This window comes from Castanea sativa, chromosome 5 (genome assembly GCF_040712315.1).
Source record: "Castanea sativa cultivar Marrone di Chiusa Pesio chromosome 5, ASM4071231v1".
NCBI lineage: Eukaryota > Viridiplantae > Streptophyta > Magnoliopsida > Fagales > Fagaceae > Castanea > Castanea sativa.
In genome coordinates this window covers 2,068,991-2,089,937 of record NC_134017.1, presented here as the reverse complement: position 1 = coordinate 2,089,937, position 20,947 = coordinate 2,068,991, and the positions used below count along the sequence as shown (strand labels likewise).

The window sequence follows — 20,947 nt, the reverse complement described above, 5'->3', positions numbered from 1 at the left end:
GGCAATATTATAATGATGTTGCAACAACTTGTTGGCCGGTCTTCATTCATGTGTCCTCTTCAAAATTGCAAAACCTAATTCATTTAATTATTTCGAGGATTCACAAAACCTATTCATCCATGTTTCGAATTAAGCATTTAAAGAACCATGATATTCAGCAGTTTTAGGAATTAAAGAGCACTTCATTCACAAAACCAAGGGAGTCAGCTACTTTTCAAGTGGCAAATTGACTTGCTAAACAGTCTTTCTAACTTCCAGGCCATGATTGTAAGAAGCTATGAATGTCTTATTCATGTACTGCACAATCTTCTTTATAATGTATAAGCGCCAATGCATAATTCTAATTTTTGTGGTCCACAATAGTACAAAATTGTAACTGTTTTGCAAAGTTCTATTGGAATGCTTTCCATCACTTCCATTTTTCATTTGGTGTTTTTGATGTCGTGTAGGAGGTGAGATTATTCCTCTGATTTTGTCTAGATTGTTGGAGGCTTTAACTTTTTTTTTTTAATTTAAAAAAATAATAATTTGATAGTTACAATAGAAAAAAAAAAAAAAAAAAAAAAAGGAGATTTGAACTCAGAATGTCTAAGTAGCACACAAAAAAAAAAAGAAAAAAAAGTGCCAATGCCATAATCTTCATCTTAGTTGGTGAAAATACCTACTAAATAATACTGAAATAATAAAAATTGTGCTGGTAAATTCATTGGTAAGGAATATAGTATATGTGCCAAAAAGAGGACCCCAAAGAAAGAAAGGGGAAAAAAAATTCTTATTCATAGCAAGAAAAGTAAAATTGAATGTTACTCATATTCTATATGTACCTACCAAAATTGTGTTGTCTAATTCATTGGAAAAAGAAATTGAGGAATATATAATATAAGTACCAAAAAGAGGACCCCCAAAGAAAGAAAGGGGGTAAGAAATACTAATTCATAGAAAAAGTAAAATTGAATGTTGCTCATATTCTATGCGTACCTACCATTCAAGATCAAATTAAAGCATGAAAGGTCTTAATCTAACTTTAGATTATCAAACTCACTGATCAGCTACAATACTCTTTTCTTTTACAGTAGCATTATCTAATCTTTATCTGTGAAAAGTAATCATATATTTAGTGAGCCCCAAAAGTGGGCTTCATTAAATGCAATTCCAACTTCCAAGTTACCAATTTGCCTCTCACAGAAAAATAGTATAGGAAAAAAAAAAAAACAAACACAAGGTATATTTTTTTTTCTTTTTTCCTAGAAAAGTAAAATCCTTACAATGATATTGTCCTCCGTTGTGTCTCTTTCTTACCCAGAAAAGTTGAAATGAAAGAGAATACAAGTCTTCATTACTGGCAAAATTTGCTATTCTTTGGTTGGTGGTTTGGATGTAAGACACTTGTGCAGCAACAACAACAATCCAATTTTTTTGGGTACGTGTCAGTGACATAGATCTTCTTCATCTACTTTCTTCCTCAAAGGGGTTAACATCTTAAACTTTCAATGTGGCCACCAATGGATGAAAATGTATTCCATCTTTGAGTGACTGGCCAAACATGATTAGCTTGGTTGTTGACAAACTTTGCTTAACCAATCCTTGTTGAACATGTGTCAAAAAAAAAAAAAAAATGAAGATTGAGCAAAACCCATTATGAATCATTAAGGCACGTGGGATGTGGCTCTATTTGCCCCCTAAAGTCCACCTATTTTACTTATCTAAATTGGTAATTATGATATGATTATTATCATTTGATTGGGATTATAATTGAGAAGAAAATATGAGAAATCCATGACTTTTAGATGGATTTAAGGTTAACCCAAAAGTATTATTTAAAGAAAAAGAAAAAAATAAATATGAAAGACTTTCTTTTTATCATGAGAATCAAAAGCAAAATGGAGGATTTTGATACACATGGTTTGTGAGCCCACTATAAAAGATCCACCAACACCTTCACCTGACAATGCTTGTTTTTGTGGCCCCTAGGAACCATTGAGTGTAATTTTAACGGTTGGACCATAGAAAATCATTAATATATCTAAGGGTCTTAATTGCATGATGGTTGGACTTCTTTTTGCCTTTCAACAATCAGCCTTAGATTTCAATTTTAAAGGGAGCCCACCACTTGAATAATAAGTGGGGCACTTCACACATGTATGAGATTGACTATAGAGAATGGCTATGCTTGTTTTCATTGGGAGCGTACGAACTCGTAACTCAACTGACACGTTTTGATATTTCTAATGAGTGTTTAGATTGGTTAAAAAATTTATACCTAAAAAATAAAATTGAAAAAAATTTGAGCTTAATAAAAAAAAAGGTGCAGATTTGACACTGCTATATCAAACAGGCACAGTCCAGAATGACTGGATGTCCAAATGATATCCTCTTGTCTTTACTGCAGAACATCCAGCAATTAAGGGTTGTGGAAGATGTGTTTTTTTCTTCTAGAGGGACATTGCTATGTAGTCGGTAAGCTGTTGTGAATTGCTGACCAAACAAAGTGTCTGATACACTTTTATTTTTTATTTTTTTGGGGACACTTTAAGGGCCAAATCCTTTCGGCACTCATTTGCGAGGTGGTTGTTTGGTAGAATGCTTAGTCAGACAATTTAGTTTGTCGTTTGTATTATTTCTTGTTTCATCAATCTTCTCTCCCATGTTTTGTCACTGTTCAAACCACAGATTAAAAAAAAAAAGGTATATATTACCAATACAAATACATGTTCGATAGTATTATATAGCATGAATAATTGGGTTTAAACATAGCAGAAGTGCCATATAAATACCATGTGAAGTGTGCAGATTCGATTATTAAGAGCAACCAATACATATATGTTTTTTTTTTTTTTTTTTTTTTGTTTCCTACATGATTTTCTCAAAACTTTCATCTAGAGACTAATCATTGTTCGCGATAGGTGGGCCCATAGCGGGGTAAATCACTAGCCCAGAGAGTTTTTTTCAAAGTGCTGATACCCGCTTGAATTAGAGAACTCCTAGTTAAACCCAAGACAGCTATTTTGAGACCGAGTGCCCAATCACTCGACCAACTCCACTGGGTTACCAATACATATATGTCAATACCATATCAAGCGGCCTGGTTCATTACTGTTATTGAAAGCAACTACTTCATGCAAAGAAAGTCATTGGACAGAACTGCATATAATTCTTCCCTTGAATGACCTTTTCTAATGGCTGTGTCACTTTTTCTTATTCTGGCTCATCTTAACACTTCTATAGAAAACAAGTGGTTCAGTAACTTCTAGGAAGGAAACTAATGAAATACAATGGTTGAATTGCTCCACCTTGTATCGTGGCTTATGTTCAAATAAAAAGTACACAATAGAGCACTCACAGTAGTAGAGCTAAATAGCTATTTTAGTTCCACTAAAACAAAAAAATACACACTACAGCAATGGAGCTAAAGGTAAAAAATTCTAGCTTCTTGCTATAGTGCACATCTATTTATGGATGTACATTGTAGCAAGAAGCTAAAAAAAAAAAAAATTATTAAACTTCTCTCTCTTCTCTCATTAAAATAATATTTTCTCTTTTTCTTTATTTCTCTCTCTCCGGCATCCCTCATCTCCTCTTTGCTTCGCCGGCTAGCTTGCCGGTGGTGGTGCTCATAAAATCCATATAAAACCCACCGAATTGGACACCCAGCCATTAGAAAAACACCAGATCAAACCACCAGCAACGCCGATCCACCAAACCCACATCACAAAACACAAATCCACAAAGATAAAGTAGAGAGAAAGATCGAAGCAACGCCGGTCCAAATTTCATACAACCACCACAAAACACAAACCCATGGCAGATCAGTTAGAGTAGAGAGAAAGATCACAAACCCATGACATAACCCACAAACCCACCTCCCGGTAACCTCCAAATCATCAATCCCACCGTCTCCTCCGCCTCAATCGCAATCTCATTCTCGCTCTCGTTTCGGCTTCGCTCTCGCTTGCTCGGCAACTCGTGCAAGTAAACCGGGCAAGACATTTCGCGAGCCTCAGATCCAAGTTGGAATTGTTCCTTGCAGACCGCGTAGTGCGACTTGGCTGGCATGTGGGTCTCGACGATTTGGAGGTGGTCATTTGGAGGTGGCTGTGGTTGGGTTGTGATGTTGGGGTTTAGGTGGCAGTGGGTTTGCTGAGTTGAGAAGAAAGAGTGGAAGTTTGATCATTTGTTGGTTCATCTTGGTTTAGAGAAAGAGACAGAGAGGAAGAGAGAGAAAGAGATAATAAAAAATATTAAAGAAAAAATAAAGAAGGGATATTTGATTGAAGTGGTAAATTTTCTCAAAAAAGAAAAAGAAAAAATGAAGTTGTAAAAAAATATCATTGCAGTGGTGGGGGCGGCAGCGGTGGCGGTAGAAGAGTCGGTAGCGGCAGTGGTAATAGTGGTAGCGGTAGCGGTTGTGGGTGGTTGTGATTGTTGTTTATTGTAGTGAATATATTATTTTATTGTAGTAGATATATTATTTTATTGTAGTAGATATATTATTTTATTGTGATGTTTATATTATTTTATTGTGTTGAAAGCTAAAATAGATCCATTACTGCAGCATGTTTTGTAAAGTGAGTAAGTAAAATAGATAAAGTATCTTTTTGTGGAGCTAAAAAACTAAATTTTTAACTCAACTGCTATGGATGCTATGCTGTTCTTTGGTTTTTTTCATGGCTTATTGACAAATATAGAACCATATAACGTATTAGCTTGTTGCCAATGCGCTTTTAATTGAGAAATTTAGAGTATCGATACCTAAGTTTTGATTAATAAAAAATGGGTTATGCTAACGAGTGTCCTTAGGGTATTGGTTAACAATCCATTTTAGAAAAGTTTTGATATCACTTCTATGGGAAATAAAAAAAGCTGTCAAAACATTAATTGTTTTTCTTTCTTTCTCCATAAAAACTTTTTTTAAATAGATTATTAAACAATGCCTAAGGACATTCATTAACATTTCTCATGAAAAATTATGCTACCTTATAGCATTCATGATTAATGCAACACAATTGGACGCAGATATGAAGAGTAGATAGTAAGACCAAAAGTAACATTGTGTTTATTCTGTAATAAATATTGTCTTGAAAAGTCAAAATCAGATGAGATCTCATTTTAGAATCCGATCAAACTGATGTAAAGATAAATAACAGCTTTTGTTGCTTCTACCATTCAACTATATTGTCAGATGTTCAGGGAGATTTTATTAGCTTTTGAGCCCATCAGCCCCACTCTCTTTACTAGTATGAAAAATGGAAGCACTGATATCCACTATGGGAGCACATTCAAATCATTCAATGATTCTGACTGAAAGCGAAATTGTGTAATTTTTAATTATGAGTTTTGGGCAACACATATGTAGCATTGCCGGCCACATATACAGCTAACAAAGTCCAAGATGCTTGTGCTTGCAGTGAAGTTATTTTCACATTAATTATATAGGGAGTGCCTAATGATCACAACTTCACCTTCAAGATTCATTGATGTCCTGGATATTCTTTTTTCCCTTTCCAGCTTATTAATGATTATCTTACTATCTAGAATTGGATGCTATTTATGTGTGGTTTACGGATTAGAAATTATGTGTTGCTTAAGTTGATCATCACATTCTATATGAAGAGATGCAACTTTGAAGCAGTTCACAGAATGCTTCTGGAGAAGCTCCTGCACTGGTTTGGAATTTACATGTTCAGTGTGCTAGGTTCATTTAGCAGACTCAGATCTGGGAAAGCTAGGTTCTAGTTTAAACATACACATTCACCCTTTAGTGTGACTTTCTTACCCTGCATCTCTGTTTCTAGATCTCAGCATTTTTCTACATTTTTTGCTAAATGACATCTTATGGTTTTGCCAGTCATACTGGGCATTGACCTACTGGCTTCCACCTAGCAAATCAATAATTCTAAGAGCAAAGAGTGAACTCATCTTTCAAACCTGCAGACTAGTTTTAGCAGAAAATTGCTCCTAATGCCCCTTGGATAGTATCTAAACTCTAAAGCACTGGAAAGAATTAATCTGTTCAGAGATGTTGATATCAGTTTCTTGACAGGCATTTGCTAGGACTAAAAAGTTTTATGGTATAGCAAACTACATTAATGCACAGAATTGCTCCTTTTTCATATCATCTCAGGAAAAAGGCCTTTAAGCTCTTCATGAATGCATAGAATTGCCATAGATATCACATGAAGATGTCATTGAACAGATAATGCATGATATTCCACCAGGTAAGGAGCTTCTCCTGTCAGATAGCTCATTTCTATTTTCTATACATACAATGTAACTGTAGGATTATGGGAAAGAATCAAGTTCTTCAACTATATCTTCTACCAATTCCTTTTTTTTTTTTTTTTTTTTTTACCACATAAATTCCCAGAACCAAGTAAGCTGTTCTGTAACAATCACAGAAGATAAATTACACTCAGAACAGGAAACTACATGAAGCAAAACCCACATTTCATACCATACCATCTCAAAAAATGGATTTTAAGCAAAGCTCATTGAAAAAGCAGGAGCATGAGATTCAAACTAATAGCTAGCAAACATAGGATATGAGAGACTGTATTATATAGACCATTAAATCAATAGGTTTAAGCTGCACATTTCTAAGGGTAGAATAATTAACTTAAGGCAAAGAAAAATTGACAATTGGTGTCACATTCTACTGTAATTTAAGCATCTAATCAGTCTATTCCACCAAATTAACAAAGTTACAACTCTGATCAAACTAAGACTCAATAAACTTACACTTGCACACACACATAAATACTACCAATTTCCAATACAGATCCTTCTCTCCAATGGGTCTATATCTTCACTCATCAGAAAAAAAAAACATAAAAATCCTAAAACCTCAAATCCTAAAACCCTAGTTACTATCATCACTATTATTGTTATTGTTATTACTATGATGATTACTAGCATTCCCAACACCACCACCACCGCCACCACCACCTCCTCTCTTCCCACCACCACCACCATGCTTCAGTTGCGAAATCTCCAACTGGGTCTTCATAAAAAACTGCATCCTCTGCAACTCCAACTCCTTAGCAAACTTCATCCTCTGCTTCTCCATCTCCACCACCTGCTGCAGCTTCGCGCTCTCGGCTTTCTCATACGCCTCCCCAAACCTCAATATCGCTTGAGTCAATTCCCTCACCGCATTCCCCCATCCCCCTCCTCCTCCGCCGCCTCCTCCTCCTCTTTCTTTCCTCTCCACATTCCCCCCTCCTCTTCCCCCCATCACCATCATCCTAGGCCGCTTTCTCTCCGTCCTCGTCATCACGGGAGGCGGTAAACTATCCATTGAATCCCTCTCCTCCGCCTCCAATTCAGAGTCTGAATCCGTCTCCACCCCGCCCCGCTTCTTAAACATTTGAAACCTCTGCCCACCACCACCACTACCACCGACACTACCACTCCCACTCCCACTACCACCACTATTTCTCAACACCAATTCCAACTTCTTCTGCTTAGTATTACTATTACTATTACTCAATTGTTTATTAAACATCTGACTATTACTGTACTGACTCGCCGCTGCGGCTGCGGCCGCGGCCGAGGACCGATTACCGACCGGAATTCCCACCGGAACTTTTGGGAGCGTGGCGAGCGGAATTTTGGCAGTGGGACCGATCAAGTGATCCAATTTGTCGAAAAAAGGCCACTTGCTCGATCCGCCGCCGGTGGCGATCCTCGCCTTCTCGAGCTTGTACTTCTTCTTCACCGTATCGATCCGATTCTTGCACTGAATATCGGTTTTCGGAGTCTTCCGATAGTCTTCTCTGCTGCTCACGATATCGGCGACCTCTTTCCAGTGCTTCTGCTTCAAATTCCCTCTGCTCAGCTGAAGGTACCGCTCTCCCCACGCGTCGATCAGCACCGCCGTCGCGCTTTCGCTCCAGCAATCCTCTCTTCCGCCTCCTCCTCCGCTGGATCCTCCGGCACCGGTACCGGCGGATCGAGGCTGCTGAATCGGGAGAGCTAGGGTTAGCGTGTTGTTGTTATTGTTGCTGTGGTGGTTGTGGTGGTGGTGGTGGTGAGATTGCGGCGGCGTCGGCAGCGCTTGCGGCGGAGCAGAGGCTACCGTCACCGTTATCCTACCGTTCGACGGCGGTCTCGGCGGAGTCGACGACGCCGGAGATTCCGACTCCGGCGATCGCTGCGGCGAGTGGATCTCCTCGTCCTCCTCCATCTCTTCCTCCAGCTCCTCCTCCTCTACCTCCACCTCCACCTCCACCTCCTCCGCTTGCTTAACGTGCGCCGTCCTGTCTAACGTTCACCAGATCTCTCCCTCTCTAAAACGAGGCCGCGCTAAACTGCGCCGGTGAGCGCAGGACACGTATGAAGGAAAGAAAGAAAGAAAGGAAGGAAGGAATATTACGATCGTAACTAACGTGCGCCGGTGAGCGCAGGATAAGGCGATCTGAGAAAAAAAAAAGAGGCTCTCTCAGAGAGAGAGAGAGAGAGAGAGAAATTAGGGTTTGTTTGTGTGATTGATATTTTTTTTTGTTTAGAGTGATCGATCGGCGAATATAATGACTGACTTGACTGACTGACTGACTGACTTTTTATATTTTCAGAGTTTTTTTTTTGTTTTTGTTTTTTTATTGACGGGGAAAAAATTAAAAAATTAACGGCGTCGGAGGAGGATTGGTGAGGTGGCAAGACGTGATTGGTTGGAGCGAGGAAACTCCGTCACCGGTCGTTGATGACGAAGGTGATAAAAAAAAAAATCAGAGATGTTAAAGCCGGCTCGGGTTTGGTTTTTTTTTGGTTTGGTAGGTATAAGAAAAAAGAACCGCGTGGGTGTGTGTTTGTTTGTCTTTATTTGACGGAAAAAGCCACTCTGCTTCTTCGAAATTACCGAACCCCCGGTTTCCGGTGCCTCCTGCTGCTGCATTTTTAAGCTCAATCCTAACATTTGGTGTATTTTTAGTGTTTACAATAAAAAATTAAAAAAAAATAGGGAAAAGAAAAGGTGTTTTTTGTATGATGTTGATGCTTTGCAACTAAGATGTCGGCCTACACTATTGATGTTTATGTGTATGTATATATATAGGGGTTTGTTTCTCAAAAAAGAAATTAGAAACTTGAAAAAGTGTCTTTTGTATATTGATTGTGTTAAATAATAGTATTCATTAATTATTATCATTAGTTGAGTTTGAACAGCTTTAATTGAAGTTGGGTACTTGAATGGAACTTTTGCAATGTTTTGAATTTGATGTAGATTTTCTGAGCTTAGCTTTAGCTATCCTCACAAGTCACACAATTAATTTGACTTACCTTTTTAATCCCAAAAAAAATCACTCGAAGTATCTTTCTTGTATTTTATATAAGCGATTTGTTAACAAGCACCGGTGTGCTTGTTAAGGTGAAAAAGACAAAAAAATAGCAATTAGAAAAAAGTAAAAAAAACAACATATAATACTTAAAAAATTAAAAATTTGACATAAAAATAAATAAAGACAAATTTTTGTTAGAAAATATACAAAAATATTGCTGTTAATGAGCACCTTGCGGTGCCCGTTAACACAACCCTTTATATAATAGATTCGATTAATGTATTCTTTTAATATCTATTTTAGAAAATTTTATATGAAAAATTGAAAAAATTAACCACTTTTTCATAAAAGAATTTCTAATAAAATTAGCATACTTCTTATATCATATTGCTAAAAGTCATACGGCTGAATTGGAACTTTCTTATGCACAAAGTATTTGAAGTCTAGGAGGAATAGAAAATTTAAATCCTAACGTTTAAATTAAAAACACCAATAATTACATAATTTATTTATAACAATTTTGTGTGTTAATATTACCCACAAGCAATACTGTTCTAGAAAAAAATATCACGAACCATTTTTCTTATATAATTTTAAATGTCGTGTTAACGGGCACCGTAAAGTACTCGTTAACAATTTTTTTTGGGTATTTTTTTGACTTTTCTTCTAGTATTTCTTTTTTTGACTTTTTAGTGTTAGTTAACAATTCTCTAATTTCAAAACACACTTATATAACATCATTCTCAAATGTCAAATACATGGGGGTGACAAAAGTCATTGAGGGTAAGTTTCACTTCACAAAAACTAAAGAAAAAGTGGAAAGAGAAAAACACATTTCTTTCAAGCAAGCGTGTTTCAACTTTGAACTTTGAACTTTGAACTGAAGTTGTTTTCATGAGATGACATCAAAATCAAAGCGTGCGTGTTCACAAAAAGCATGCATGCCGGCACTCTCACGAGTTGTACTTTTTTTATTATTATTTATATTTAAGTTGTGCACTGATTGTTTGACTGTTTCATTTAAGCTTTTACAGTACAGTCGGTCTTCGGCGGTAACCCAAAAAAGGCTAGTCACCGTCGGGTGATACTATCGAGATCGAAAACCGACAGGTGCCGGTGGCAAAAGACCGGGAGCGGGACTCACGTTACTTGAAAAACAGGGTGATTGACATACCGTTGCCGGTAATTTACAGCTTCCTTCAATGACTCATGGCTGCCCAATTTATACGGCTGTGTCGTGTACGTATCATATGGATTGCCACCAAACTTCTTTTTTTTTTTTTTTCATATGACAAGTTTGGATTATATAAAAGCACATTTATTCTCAAATAATTTATAATTAATACCATTTTTATGGTGCATTATGTATAATAACTTAGCAATTTTAATAAATTTTGCGTCCCTAAAATTAGGGTGCAAATGTTGGGTTTAGTGTTTTTGTACACTGGACTTATTGAGATGTTGATGTGAGGCAATTATTTGATATACATTCAAGTTGTTTCCTTAATTTATTCTTACAAATTTATTGTAGGAAAAGTCAAGATCACAACATTTTTCACAATTTTTTGTCATAATTGTAATGTGACAGAGTGTGATTGGTGAGAAAAAAATTGTGGGTTTATGTGAAAGTGATGGTTAACTACTCACAATTTACCATGTCAGAATTGCAAGAAAAAAGTTGTAAAATTATTTGTGGTCCTAGAACTACTCTTTATTATATTAGCAATCAACTCTTTCATTTGTTTTGACATAAGACAAACTACTCCATGTTTTATGGGAAAGATTGAACTTTTCATTAATTTAATTGAGACGTGTGTAATGTCATTTCTTTCATACAAGTGAAGATCCTTTCCTTTTACACTAGATAAAATAAATTCTAAATTAAAATTTGAGGAATTTTCCAGTTGATGCAACGACTTGTACAAATTCATAAAATTCGTGCTGCTACTGTACTATGGTATGAAGCAATTGAATTCAAGACCATGATGAGTTTTTGGGTTTGGTAGAATTAGATTAACCTTTGTTTATCATATATATCTATAGAAAGAACTAGATTAACCTCTCAGTTAGGGTCAGACATTGGAGCATTAATTGGTAATATTGGTGATATAAAGGTTGGATAAACATGTGGTTTACAATGCAGCTAGAAAATTCAACTTATAATAAAAGTAAGTTATATACTAATTAGCAATTAAATTCTATAGGATATAATAGTTGGTCCAACTAAATTGCGGTCCATGAATGAGTGAAACTTACAAGAACCAAATCCTTGATGGTGATTGGTGCTTGTTTGCTAATTTTTTTAATTGGCAAGTTACACACGCTCTTGATAGATCTTGTATAACAACTTAGCAATTTTAATAAATTTTGTGTCCCTTATCTTAGGGTGCAAATGTTAGTTTAGTGTTTCTGTGTACTAGACTTATTGAGATGTTGACATGCGACAATTATTTGGCATGCATTTAAGTTGTTTCCTTAACTTATTCTTACAAATTTGTTATAGGAAAAGTTAAGATCACAAAATTTTTCACAAAATTTTGCTACAATTGTAACGTGGAGAGTGTGATTGGTGAAGAAAAAATAGTAGGTCTATATGAAAGTGATAGTTAACCACTCACAATTTACTGTGTTAGTATTGTGAGAAAAAAGTTGTGAAATTATTTGTGGTCCTAAAACTACTCTTTATTGTATTAGCAAGCAACTCTTCCATTTGTTTTAAATGAAACAAAGTACTCCATGTTTTGTGGGAAAGATTTAACTTTTCATTAATTTGAAACAAACTACTCCATGTTTTATGGGAAAGATTTAACTTTTCATTAATTTAATGGAGATGTGTGTAATGTCATTTCTTTCATACAAGTGAAGATCCTTTCCACTTATCAAAAAAAAAACAAGCGAAGATCCTTTCTTTTACACTAGATAAAATAAATTCTAAATTAAAATTTGAGGAATTTTCCAATTGATGCAACAACTTGTACAAGTTCCTAAAATTCGTGCTGCTACTGTACTTGTGGTATGAAGCAATTGAATTCAAGACCATGATGTACTGGTGTTTTTGGGTTTGATAGAATTAGATTAACCTCTCAGTTAGGGTCAGACATTGGAGCATTAATTGGTGAATTGGTGGTATAAAGGTTGGATAAACATGTGGTTTACAATGCAGCAAGATGATTCAACTTATATAAAAGTATGTTATTTACTAATTAGCAATTAAATTCTGTAGGATATAATAGTTGGTCCAAGCTAAATTACTGTCCATGAATGAGTTAAGCTTACAAGAACCAAATCCTTGATGGTGATTGGTGCCTGTTTGCTAATTTTTATTTATTATCTTCTTTTACAATAAATGAACCCTACCCACCTTTTTTTTAATTGGCAAGTTACACACGCTCTTGATGGATCTTGAACCCTTAGGAGCAAGTAACCAACCAGATATTAAGAGACTACGCCAGTTTGCTTCAACTTGCAAGCCTCAGTTGTCTTTCAAACCTTCCACATTTGTCTTGTGTTTCTCTCTTTTGCAGTCAATTTTTCTTGAATGATCACAGCTAGTATTTAGTTTATGTAGGCCTTAGGCATGAATTTTGTGGTACCAATTTTTTATGTTTTGCACCAAGAGCCTTGTAGCTTGGTCATCTTTATGAAGAGAACCAAGATTCAAATCCCCTCTGACCCACTTATTTTAATAGTTGAATTATCATTATATATAAATTTGCGTTGTGTTCATAATCAAATAACTATATGCAAGTCCTGAAATATGACTAAGCTTTAGATGCTTCTCATAAACAAATATCACCGACAAAATTGAGAAAAGAAGTCATTGATAATATTAAGAACTAGGCTTTACTGGCAGCCACATAAGCAATGCTAATCTATATAGATAAAGTGCCACAGAACCACAAGGCACTGAACTTGTAGATAAATATATAATTCATCAACATAATAATGCATTGTCAGTATGAACAAACTACTTTGGTAGCTAGGGCCACATGTAATTTACTAAGATGAGGCATGTTACAAAATTGAGAGAGTTCCATCCAAGACCTGAGTAATCTTGCATCTTCTAATCAGAAAAAAAATCTAGTGTACCTTTGCTTTTTATCCATAGACAGCATGGTTTCATGTGGCAGAGGGCAGTGCTAGGCAAATTCCATCAAGTTCATGTTCTGCAATCAGTTGGCAACCTAGCCGAGACCTGAAACAAAGTATCAATATAGAATTTAAACTAGCTTGGACAGCAAGAGAATTTGCAGGCCAGTTTGACAGTTTCAATGCAGAGATATATACTTCTCAGTTAGCCCAAAAGCAAGATCCAACATGTCATTTTCCTCATCAGTAGGATCTTCTAGTTTATTGTAGTACTCCATGTCCTAGCCAAGAGTTTTAGGAGTTAGCATCAGACCCTCAGACCATACCTCATTAGCTCATTGGAACTAAATTAACTCAACACAATGGGGGGTAAAAGGAAAGAAAGGAAAAGCATGCATTTTAGCCAGGGAAGGAATGTAATCCGGTGACACTAACTGGATAAGAGCTAAATGCAACAAACATCAGTTTGCATTATTGGCTCTTATGCAGTGATTATTGCGAAGGCTAAATTTTCTTCTAGAAACAAGCAAGTTCCAAGCACACATATACCTGCACAATTATATGACATGTGGAACAGGCACACGATCCTTCACATGCCCCTACAATCACATTAAAACTCATTAATCTTACAAGAAATGCACTATAGGTATACTTGGGACTATTCTACTTGAATTTCAAGTGAACCAATTTAAAAAGCCTTGACCCTAATCACTGAAGGACAATTTCACTAAATGTCTTCATAATTCAATTCAATCAAGTAATTGTCAAGCAATATGAAATAGTGAATCAATTCATCTCACATAAAACATAATTCGACATTGTGGAAAGAGTTAATAACTTCTGCCTTTTACCCTTATTTTGGTAAGGTTAAAAGAATACAATATCAAGCGGAGGCCAAAAAATGGAGGCTCAGGCGAGGTGCAAAACATTGAATATCATGCTCAAGTATTACCTTCAATATCTATGTCATGTTCAAGGGCAGCTTCTAACATAGACATTCCAATTGGAACATTAATAACCTTCTCCTCTCCATCCTTCTCAATAAATGTCACGCATATTCTGCAGAATTGAACAAATGGGTGTGAGGAGAGAGCAGGAAAAAAATAACAGTGAGTTCCAATAATTAGATACAAGAGCAATAGATGGCATCAAGGATGGCAGTCCATTTTTTCATATTTTACTATATTGCACGAGTTTAAGTAGGCATGTTCATCCTCTTGAATATATCAATTTGAAAGCACCTAAACCCTTGTCCCTAAAAGCCTCTTTCCATTTAAAGAGAAACTTACTTTTTTTTTTCTTCATTCCATTCTTCATGGGCCTTGTCAGAAGCTTTTGCACAAAAAGAATGACTCTTCTGAAATGAAGATAATATTTAGAGACTGAACAACGTTTTTGGTGCTAGATAAAACAAGAGATTCCATGTATTTTAAGCAGAAAAAATTCACATACAGTACTCTGACTGCCAAAGTACTTACATTAGATTGCACCCTTAAAAGGATCAAACTGATATGAAACCAAAGTATATATATACAAAAGCAAATAAGAGGCACATCAAAAAAACCTGTCAGCAAAAGCTACTCTACATTACATAACCAATTAATCTACTGTGCAGTCTCAATCCTATCACTTGCAATCACACCCCTTCCACAAAAACTTCTTCAATACACAAAACTAGGTCTATATCTTTTTGATGATAGGAGAGGCCAGCTGCAAGTATCATCCAATTTAATTGCCTCTTTAGAGAGCCAAGCAAACCATCACTACTCTAGCCAAGATACTTTTGGCTCAGTTGCACTTCCAGCTCTCCCATTAGGGACAGCTTGGATTCAAAACCTAGGGCCAAGGTCCACTCAACTTATTGTTGCAATTTTTTTTATTGAAAAAAAAAAAAACCATCACTAGAGTAAAGCACTTTTTTACAATTCTTTATCACTAACCACAAGGGTGCCAATTGTGTTTCTGCTACTCTTTGAATCCTCATTTGTATTTTTAAGGAATCAAAGTCTATCTTCAAACTGGTATTATTGCCCCTCCCCCCTCCTTCCCAAAAGAAATCTTAGTAGAATGAAGCAATGGCCATATGAATATGAAGATGAACATTGTCACCAAAATGATTACACAGTTGTGACTTAATCAATTGCTTGGATGCGTATGTAACTTTCAGACCAATGATATAAAAGAACATGGTAGCCAAGAACATTGGGATGCTTAGAAGGTTTTTTTAAATGAAAAAAAAAATACAAAATTTTACTTAAAAAGGCTAACCAGAGGTTGCAAATAATGATTGCAAAATGCATGTGATTGTGCCATCTTTGATGTGGATGTCAAATGCCCTGCCAATAAAGATATGACATCAAAACATTACCTAGTCAAAGTAATAATGACTGACACTGCTACTTTATGGAAATTTTAGTGAATGTACTGGGAACAGAGCCTGAGACAATTGATAGCGTTAAAAATACTTGGAAGCACTAGACCAATGACTTCAAACTTCATTCAATTCAACAAAGCCTAGATCTTAACTACTTAGATGTAACTTAGTATTGAAACGTTTTCTATTCTCTACTTGTCAATTACAAATTATGCAGTTATAAAATGTTATAATCACAAGATATAATAAAAGAAGGGAGTCAGTGGACACAAGCAATCCAATAACTTATGACTTTCTAGTCATTATGCAAGATTGTTAATAGTTCTACATGTACAGACAGAAAATTCCCAAGCCCTAAGGATACCACATCTCAGATCCCACCAACACGAAACTGAGTGTCCATGCCACTATGAAGTGCCTTCCAATCATGTTGATAAGAAAGAATATGCTACTACAAGTTCAAAGATGTGGAACAGTAATCACAACAGATTTGTTGCTATATCACAGACAGAATTATCTTATAGAAATCCACTTTTCTAAAATTAACCTTTTTCTTCTTCAACACTGATCATGATTAACAATGAAGGTTTTCAGTTCTGACAAATTTTGTAATTTTTCAAGGCAACATGAAATGAAATTTTTTTAATCTTTTACAAGGTAATGACAGATTCATAGTGCTCTGTTAAATTAAGTCTCCTAACACGTGGGACAACTTTGGAAAAGAATCCACTCCCAATAAATTAAGATTCAAGAATCGGGATAGCACCAAAGGAATTTATAACAACAAGAGTTCATCGATAATTGGGTTCTAGAAAAGGGAACATATATTTTGGTTTCCATTCCACATGTACACGAAATCATCAGTAGGAACACTTTACTTATCAAGTTTAAAAGATCTTAAAGAAGGCAACTACCTTACTAGATTTCATTAAAGCAAATTAACGATTGTTTATTGTTCAGGAAACTAACTTGAAATTACTACCTGAAAAATCCTACAAACAATGCAGAAGTGGATATCAATCCCAATCAAAAAAGCACAAAAACTGTTCCACTTGTATTTAATTAATATTTGCTTATGTGTATTCATTCATGTTGTGATTGTTGGAAACATTAATATTAGTAACTAGTAAGTGACCAAAGGATCCATGTCCAATAAGCCCATGCCTTCCATAGTGTATTAGTGTTAATTTAAAGTATGTACACTTAGGCATCCCATTCCCACCAACTTAGCTCCTATCAGATATGTAAATTCAGTACACGATAATTGAATAAGGTCATTCATGCAAAAGCACCAAATTTCGCTTGTTACCCAACTTGAAAATCAATAAGATTTTAGCAAACTACTACTCATTAGTGCCTTCCACCAAAGCGGCATGATGTGGGTTCAAGTACCAGAATCAATCTCTCCAAAAAAAAAAAAAAAAGCTGCCTCCCAATCAAAAGTGAGAGTTTTGTCCACTAAGTATGACCTTTTTACTACTCATTAGTGAATTTGATCTAATTAAACAACAAAAATATTATTATTAATAATGTCAAGCTAAAGCACAACACACATTACTTTACATATCAACTTCAAGATCGTACCTCTTGTGAGATCCTTGATAATCCTAGCTCCGAGCTGAGATATCTTATAAACAAGCATAATGAAAGACAACTACCTGGAAACCAGACCATAATAAAATAAAAAAGTTCTAAGCCATTACCAAAAAGGAATTAAAAAAAAAAAGAAGTTGAAATATATACAAACAAAGGCGGTCCTGTAGATGAGAAAAAATAAAGCAAGCTAGATACTTTAACAACCTAGAAGCTCCATTTTCTCAGTTGGTTGATTTTACAAACATATAAAGTGAGTAGTGTAATCTTTTTGGTATCCTCTAGTGAAAGTGGGAAATACTCAGATATATACAAACAAAGGTGGACTCTACTCTCTAGAGGAACAAAAATGAAACCTTTATGCAGAAAGTATCAAACTTTATCTACCCAGAATCTCCATTTTCTCAGTTGGTTGATTTTACAAACATATAAAGTGAGTTAATTTAAACAAAGTGAGATACATTTCCTTTCAGCAACATTAACGTGAACACTTGGTGTCCTCTAGTGAAAGTGGGAAAAACTCAATCAAATTCAAAAAACTTTAAAGACCCACTTCAGATTGAAACATATAAATATGGAAAACACAAAACAAAAAGAGAGAAGAAAAGTAAAAGCAAACCAGAGAAGAGGGAACGCCTTGTGAAATGGGTATTGAAACTCTGTCTTTGTTCTTTGTTGGATTTGGCTTTAAGCTGGTTATGTATAGGTTTCGAATGAAAAAAACGACACGTAGTGTTTGGTGGATATAAATGGAGATGCGGGGTATCGAACCCCGTGCCTCTCGCATGCAAAGCGAGCGCTCTACCGTTTGAGCTACATCCCCATTTGATAGACGATGCACTCAAAGACTAATCAATCATTATTTTTGTGAAGCTTGGCCTCCCCGTTCAATGGAATTGAACTCTTAAAAACAACTACATCAGTTCGTGTAAAAGATTCTATTTATTTTACACAAAAAATTAATTTTTATTTTATTTTACACCATCACTTTTACAAAACACCCATATCAATTTATTTATTTTACAAGAATTTTCAATAAAATATTCATTCTTCATCAATTTTTTTATTAATTTCCTTAAGAGGGAGCCCATAAAAAGGCTAATTTACCCTTAAGGTTTTCCTACATGGATTTAATTTAAGCTAGACATGAGTTTTAATTAACGCAATTAGTAAGTTTTTTTTTTAATTGTTGGACAAGAGATATGACATTTAATGACATGTTATTTAAAACTATAAATTACATGATGATAATATTTATAAAACACATGTATTTAGCTATGTATTTAGGACAATATTTGGGCTTACAGAGTATTTGGATTTTATATATATATATACATATATATATATATATATATATATATATATATATATATATATATATATATTGATAGCGGTGGTTTTACAAGTTACTAATACTTTAAGAAGGCTAACGGGAGTATCGAACTTGTCAGCCATAGTCACTAGAACATCTCCTTTTGATGCTCGAAGCCACACCCCATGCGTGACGGCATTAGGCTGAAGTATCAGCTGACGGGGTCAAGGCTGAAGGTCCTAAGCTGACGACTGTGTAGGAGACATACGTAGGCTGACGACCTTAGTAGGTGAAAGCTGAAGGGGTAACCCAACCTTCATCCTTAACCTATTTTGTCTTCTACATATGTGAATATAAGAAAAGTTCTTGCGTTACACGCTCGGCCTTAGTCAAGAAGATTCCTATAAGGAAAAGGGCTCTAGATGATACGCAAAATTCACAAATTACTCTCCTAGAAGGAAAGTACTTCCTCACCAAGGCGTTTATTTTGGATCCATACCACTATATATACCCCAAAACCCTCATAAGCCAAGGTACGCACAGTTATCTCAACTCTGGCACTCTAGGGTTGTTAAAAAGACTCTAACTTGACCGTCGGAGGGTTTTTGGCCGGCAACACACCGGTACTCACTATTCGGTCTTCTATTTTCTCTTTACAGGTGTTGCTTCGATCTGGAGAGTGCTCGCAGCTTACTGGTGATTTATTCGGCATCATCAGTTGGCGCTGTCTGTGGGAACAAGAGTTACTTAGCCTTTGCTCTATTCCTGAGACAAAAAGTTGCATGGTACTCACTCGATCGATGGCAACAATCAACAACCAAGGCGATGAACCGCACGCCACGGCTCTAGAGAGGCAAGTCCAAACGCTTGCAGCGGCGGTTGAGCGCCTCACCAAGCAGAATCATGATTTAGAAGAGCAACTGCGACAAAGGAATGCACACCAAAGTGCACCTGAAGAAGATCAGAAAGGTGCTAGTCCGGAAGGAAGGAACGCGGAAGGGCCTAAGGGTAGCAACGCTCCAACGAGACCGGAACGGCAGGAGACCAATCGGCCATCCGTCTCCGAGACATTGCTGACTCACATCGCAACTGAGATGCAGGAGATGAGGGAACGTATGGACGTGATGATGAACGCCCTTAGAGGACGAATCTCTAACGACCTGGACGACCTAGTCCATAGAATGGATTTGCCTTTCACAGCACTCGTGAACTCATGCCCCCTTCCTCCAAAGTTTTGCATGCCTCACATCGAGAATTACGATGGATCCAAAGACCCATTGGACCACTTGGAATCTTTCAAGACCCTAATGCATCTTCAAGGCATACCTGATGAAATCATGTGTAGGGCTTTCCTCACCACGTTGAAAGGGCCTGCAAGGGACTGGTACAGTAGGCTGACGCCTAATTCCATCAGCACTTTTAAGGAATTAGGTGCACAGTTTGTATCACATTTTATCGGGAGTCACCGGCATAAGAAGTCTACTGCGTGTTTGTTGAACATTAGGCAACGAGAAGACGAGACCTTAAGGTCATACATAGCCCGCTTCAACAAGGAAGCCCTCTCGATAGACGAGGCAGATGACAAGATACTTGTGGCAGCATTCACAAACGGGCTACGAAAGGGTAAGTTCCTATTTTCTCTGTACAAGAATGACCCAAAGACTATGTCCGACGTGTTTTACAGGGCAACGAAGTATATGAACGCAGAAAACGCGTTACTGGCCCGAGAGGACAAACCCAGAAAGAGGGAGAGGCAGGAAGATGCACAACCGAATAGGGGACGAAAAGTGGCTAGAACCAGAGAACGGCAGGATGATCGGCGACCTAAACCGCCTACAGGAAGATTCACGAACTTCACTCCCCTAAACGCATCTATCGACCAGGTACTAATGCAGATTAAAGATGAAGAAACTTTGGCCTTTCCTGGCAAACTGAAGGGAGATCCTAACAGGAGACCAAGGGACAAATACTGCCGTTTTCATCAAGATCATGGCCATGACACCGCTGATTGCTACGACTTGAAACAGCAAATAGAAGCTCTTATTAGACGAGGAAGGCTGCAGAGGTTCGTCAACAAGGAGAGGGCGGACCCGCCTCAAAATCAAGCCCTTCGACGAGACAATGATCGCCCCAGGCAACCTGTAGGAGATATAAGGATGATTGTAGGGGGCACCATGACCGTCGAGTCATCCAAGAAAGCCCGAAAGACATACCTCAGAACAGTTCAAAACGTCCAGATGACAAGTCACGCACTCGAAAGGTGGCGGATTGACAATCCCCCCATTGAATTTTCAGAAGGAGACGCCC

The 20,947-nt window shown here is 36.6% G+C and overlaps 2 protein-coding genes and 1 non-coding gene across 3 annotated transcripts; all 3 read right to left on the bottom strand.

Annotated features, from left to right (window-relative positions):
• Positions 1-6,653: 6,653 nt before the first annotated feature.
• On the bottom strand, positions 6,654-8,906 carry LOC142633524 (trihelix transcription factor ASIL2). Its single transcript, XM_075807761.1, has one exon. It carries the CDS (start codon positions 8,180-8,182, stop codon positions 6,857-6,859), a length of 1,326 nt encoding a protein of 441 aa, XP_075663876.1. The 5' UTR covers positions 8,183-8,906; the 3' UTR covers positions 6,654-6,856.
• A 4,189-nt stretch (positions 8,907-13,095) lies between these two features.
• On the bottom strand, positions 13,096-18,076 carry LOC142636878 (uncharacterized). The gene is made up of 8 exons (XM_075811167.1): positions 17,948-18,076; positions 17,320-17,393; positions 15,630-15,697; positions 14,651-14,718; positions 14,314-14,420; positions 13,911-13,960; positions 13,560-13,642; positions 13,096-13,467 (listed from the first exon to the last, which is right to left on the bottom strand). Exons 2-8 carry the CDS (start codon positions 17,375-17,377, stop codon positions 13,392-13,394), a joined length of 510 nt encoding a protein of 169 aa, XP_075667282.1. The 5' UTR covers positions 17,378-17,393; positions 17,948-18,076; the 3' UTR covers positions 13,096-13,391.
• A 2-nt stretch (positions 18,077-18,078) lies between these two features.
• TRNAA-UGC (transfer RNA alanine (anticodon UGC)) lies at positions 18,079-18,151 on the bottom strand. The gene has a single exon. It is a non-coding gene; the product is annotated as a tRNA-Ala (tRNA).
• Positions 18,152-20,947: the final 2,796 nt, after the last annotated feature.

Bases quoted from the DNA above. Each gene is read 5' to 3' on its own strand.
- LOC142633524 (XM_075807761.1), bottom strand. From the start codon at position 8,182: ATGGAGGAGGACGAGGAGATCCACTCGCCGCAGCGATCGCCGGAGTCG.
- LOC142636878 (XM_075811167.1), bottom strand. From the start codon at position 17,377: ATGCTTGTTTATAAGATATCTCAGCTCGGAGCTAGGATTATCAAGGAT. The intron at 15,698-17,319 runs GTACGATCTTGA...CTTTATTGGCAG, and splicing joins TATCAAGGATCTCACAAGAG to GGCATTTGACATCCACATCA. The intron at 13,643-13,910 runs GTATATGTGTGC...ACTCTTGGCTAG, and splicing joins CATGTCATATAATTGTGCAG to GACATGGAGTACTACAATAA.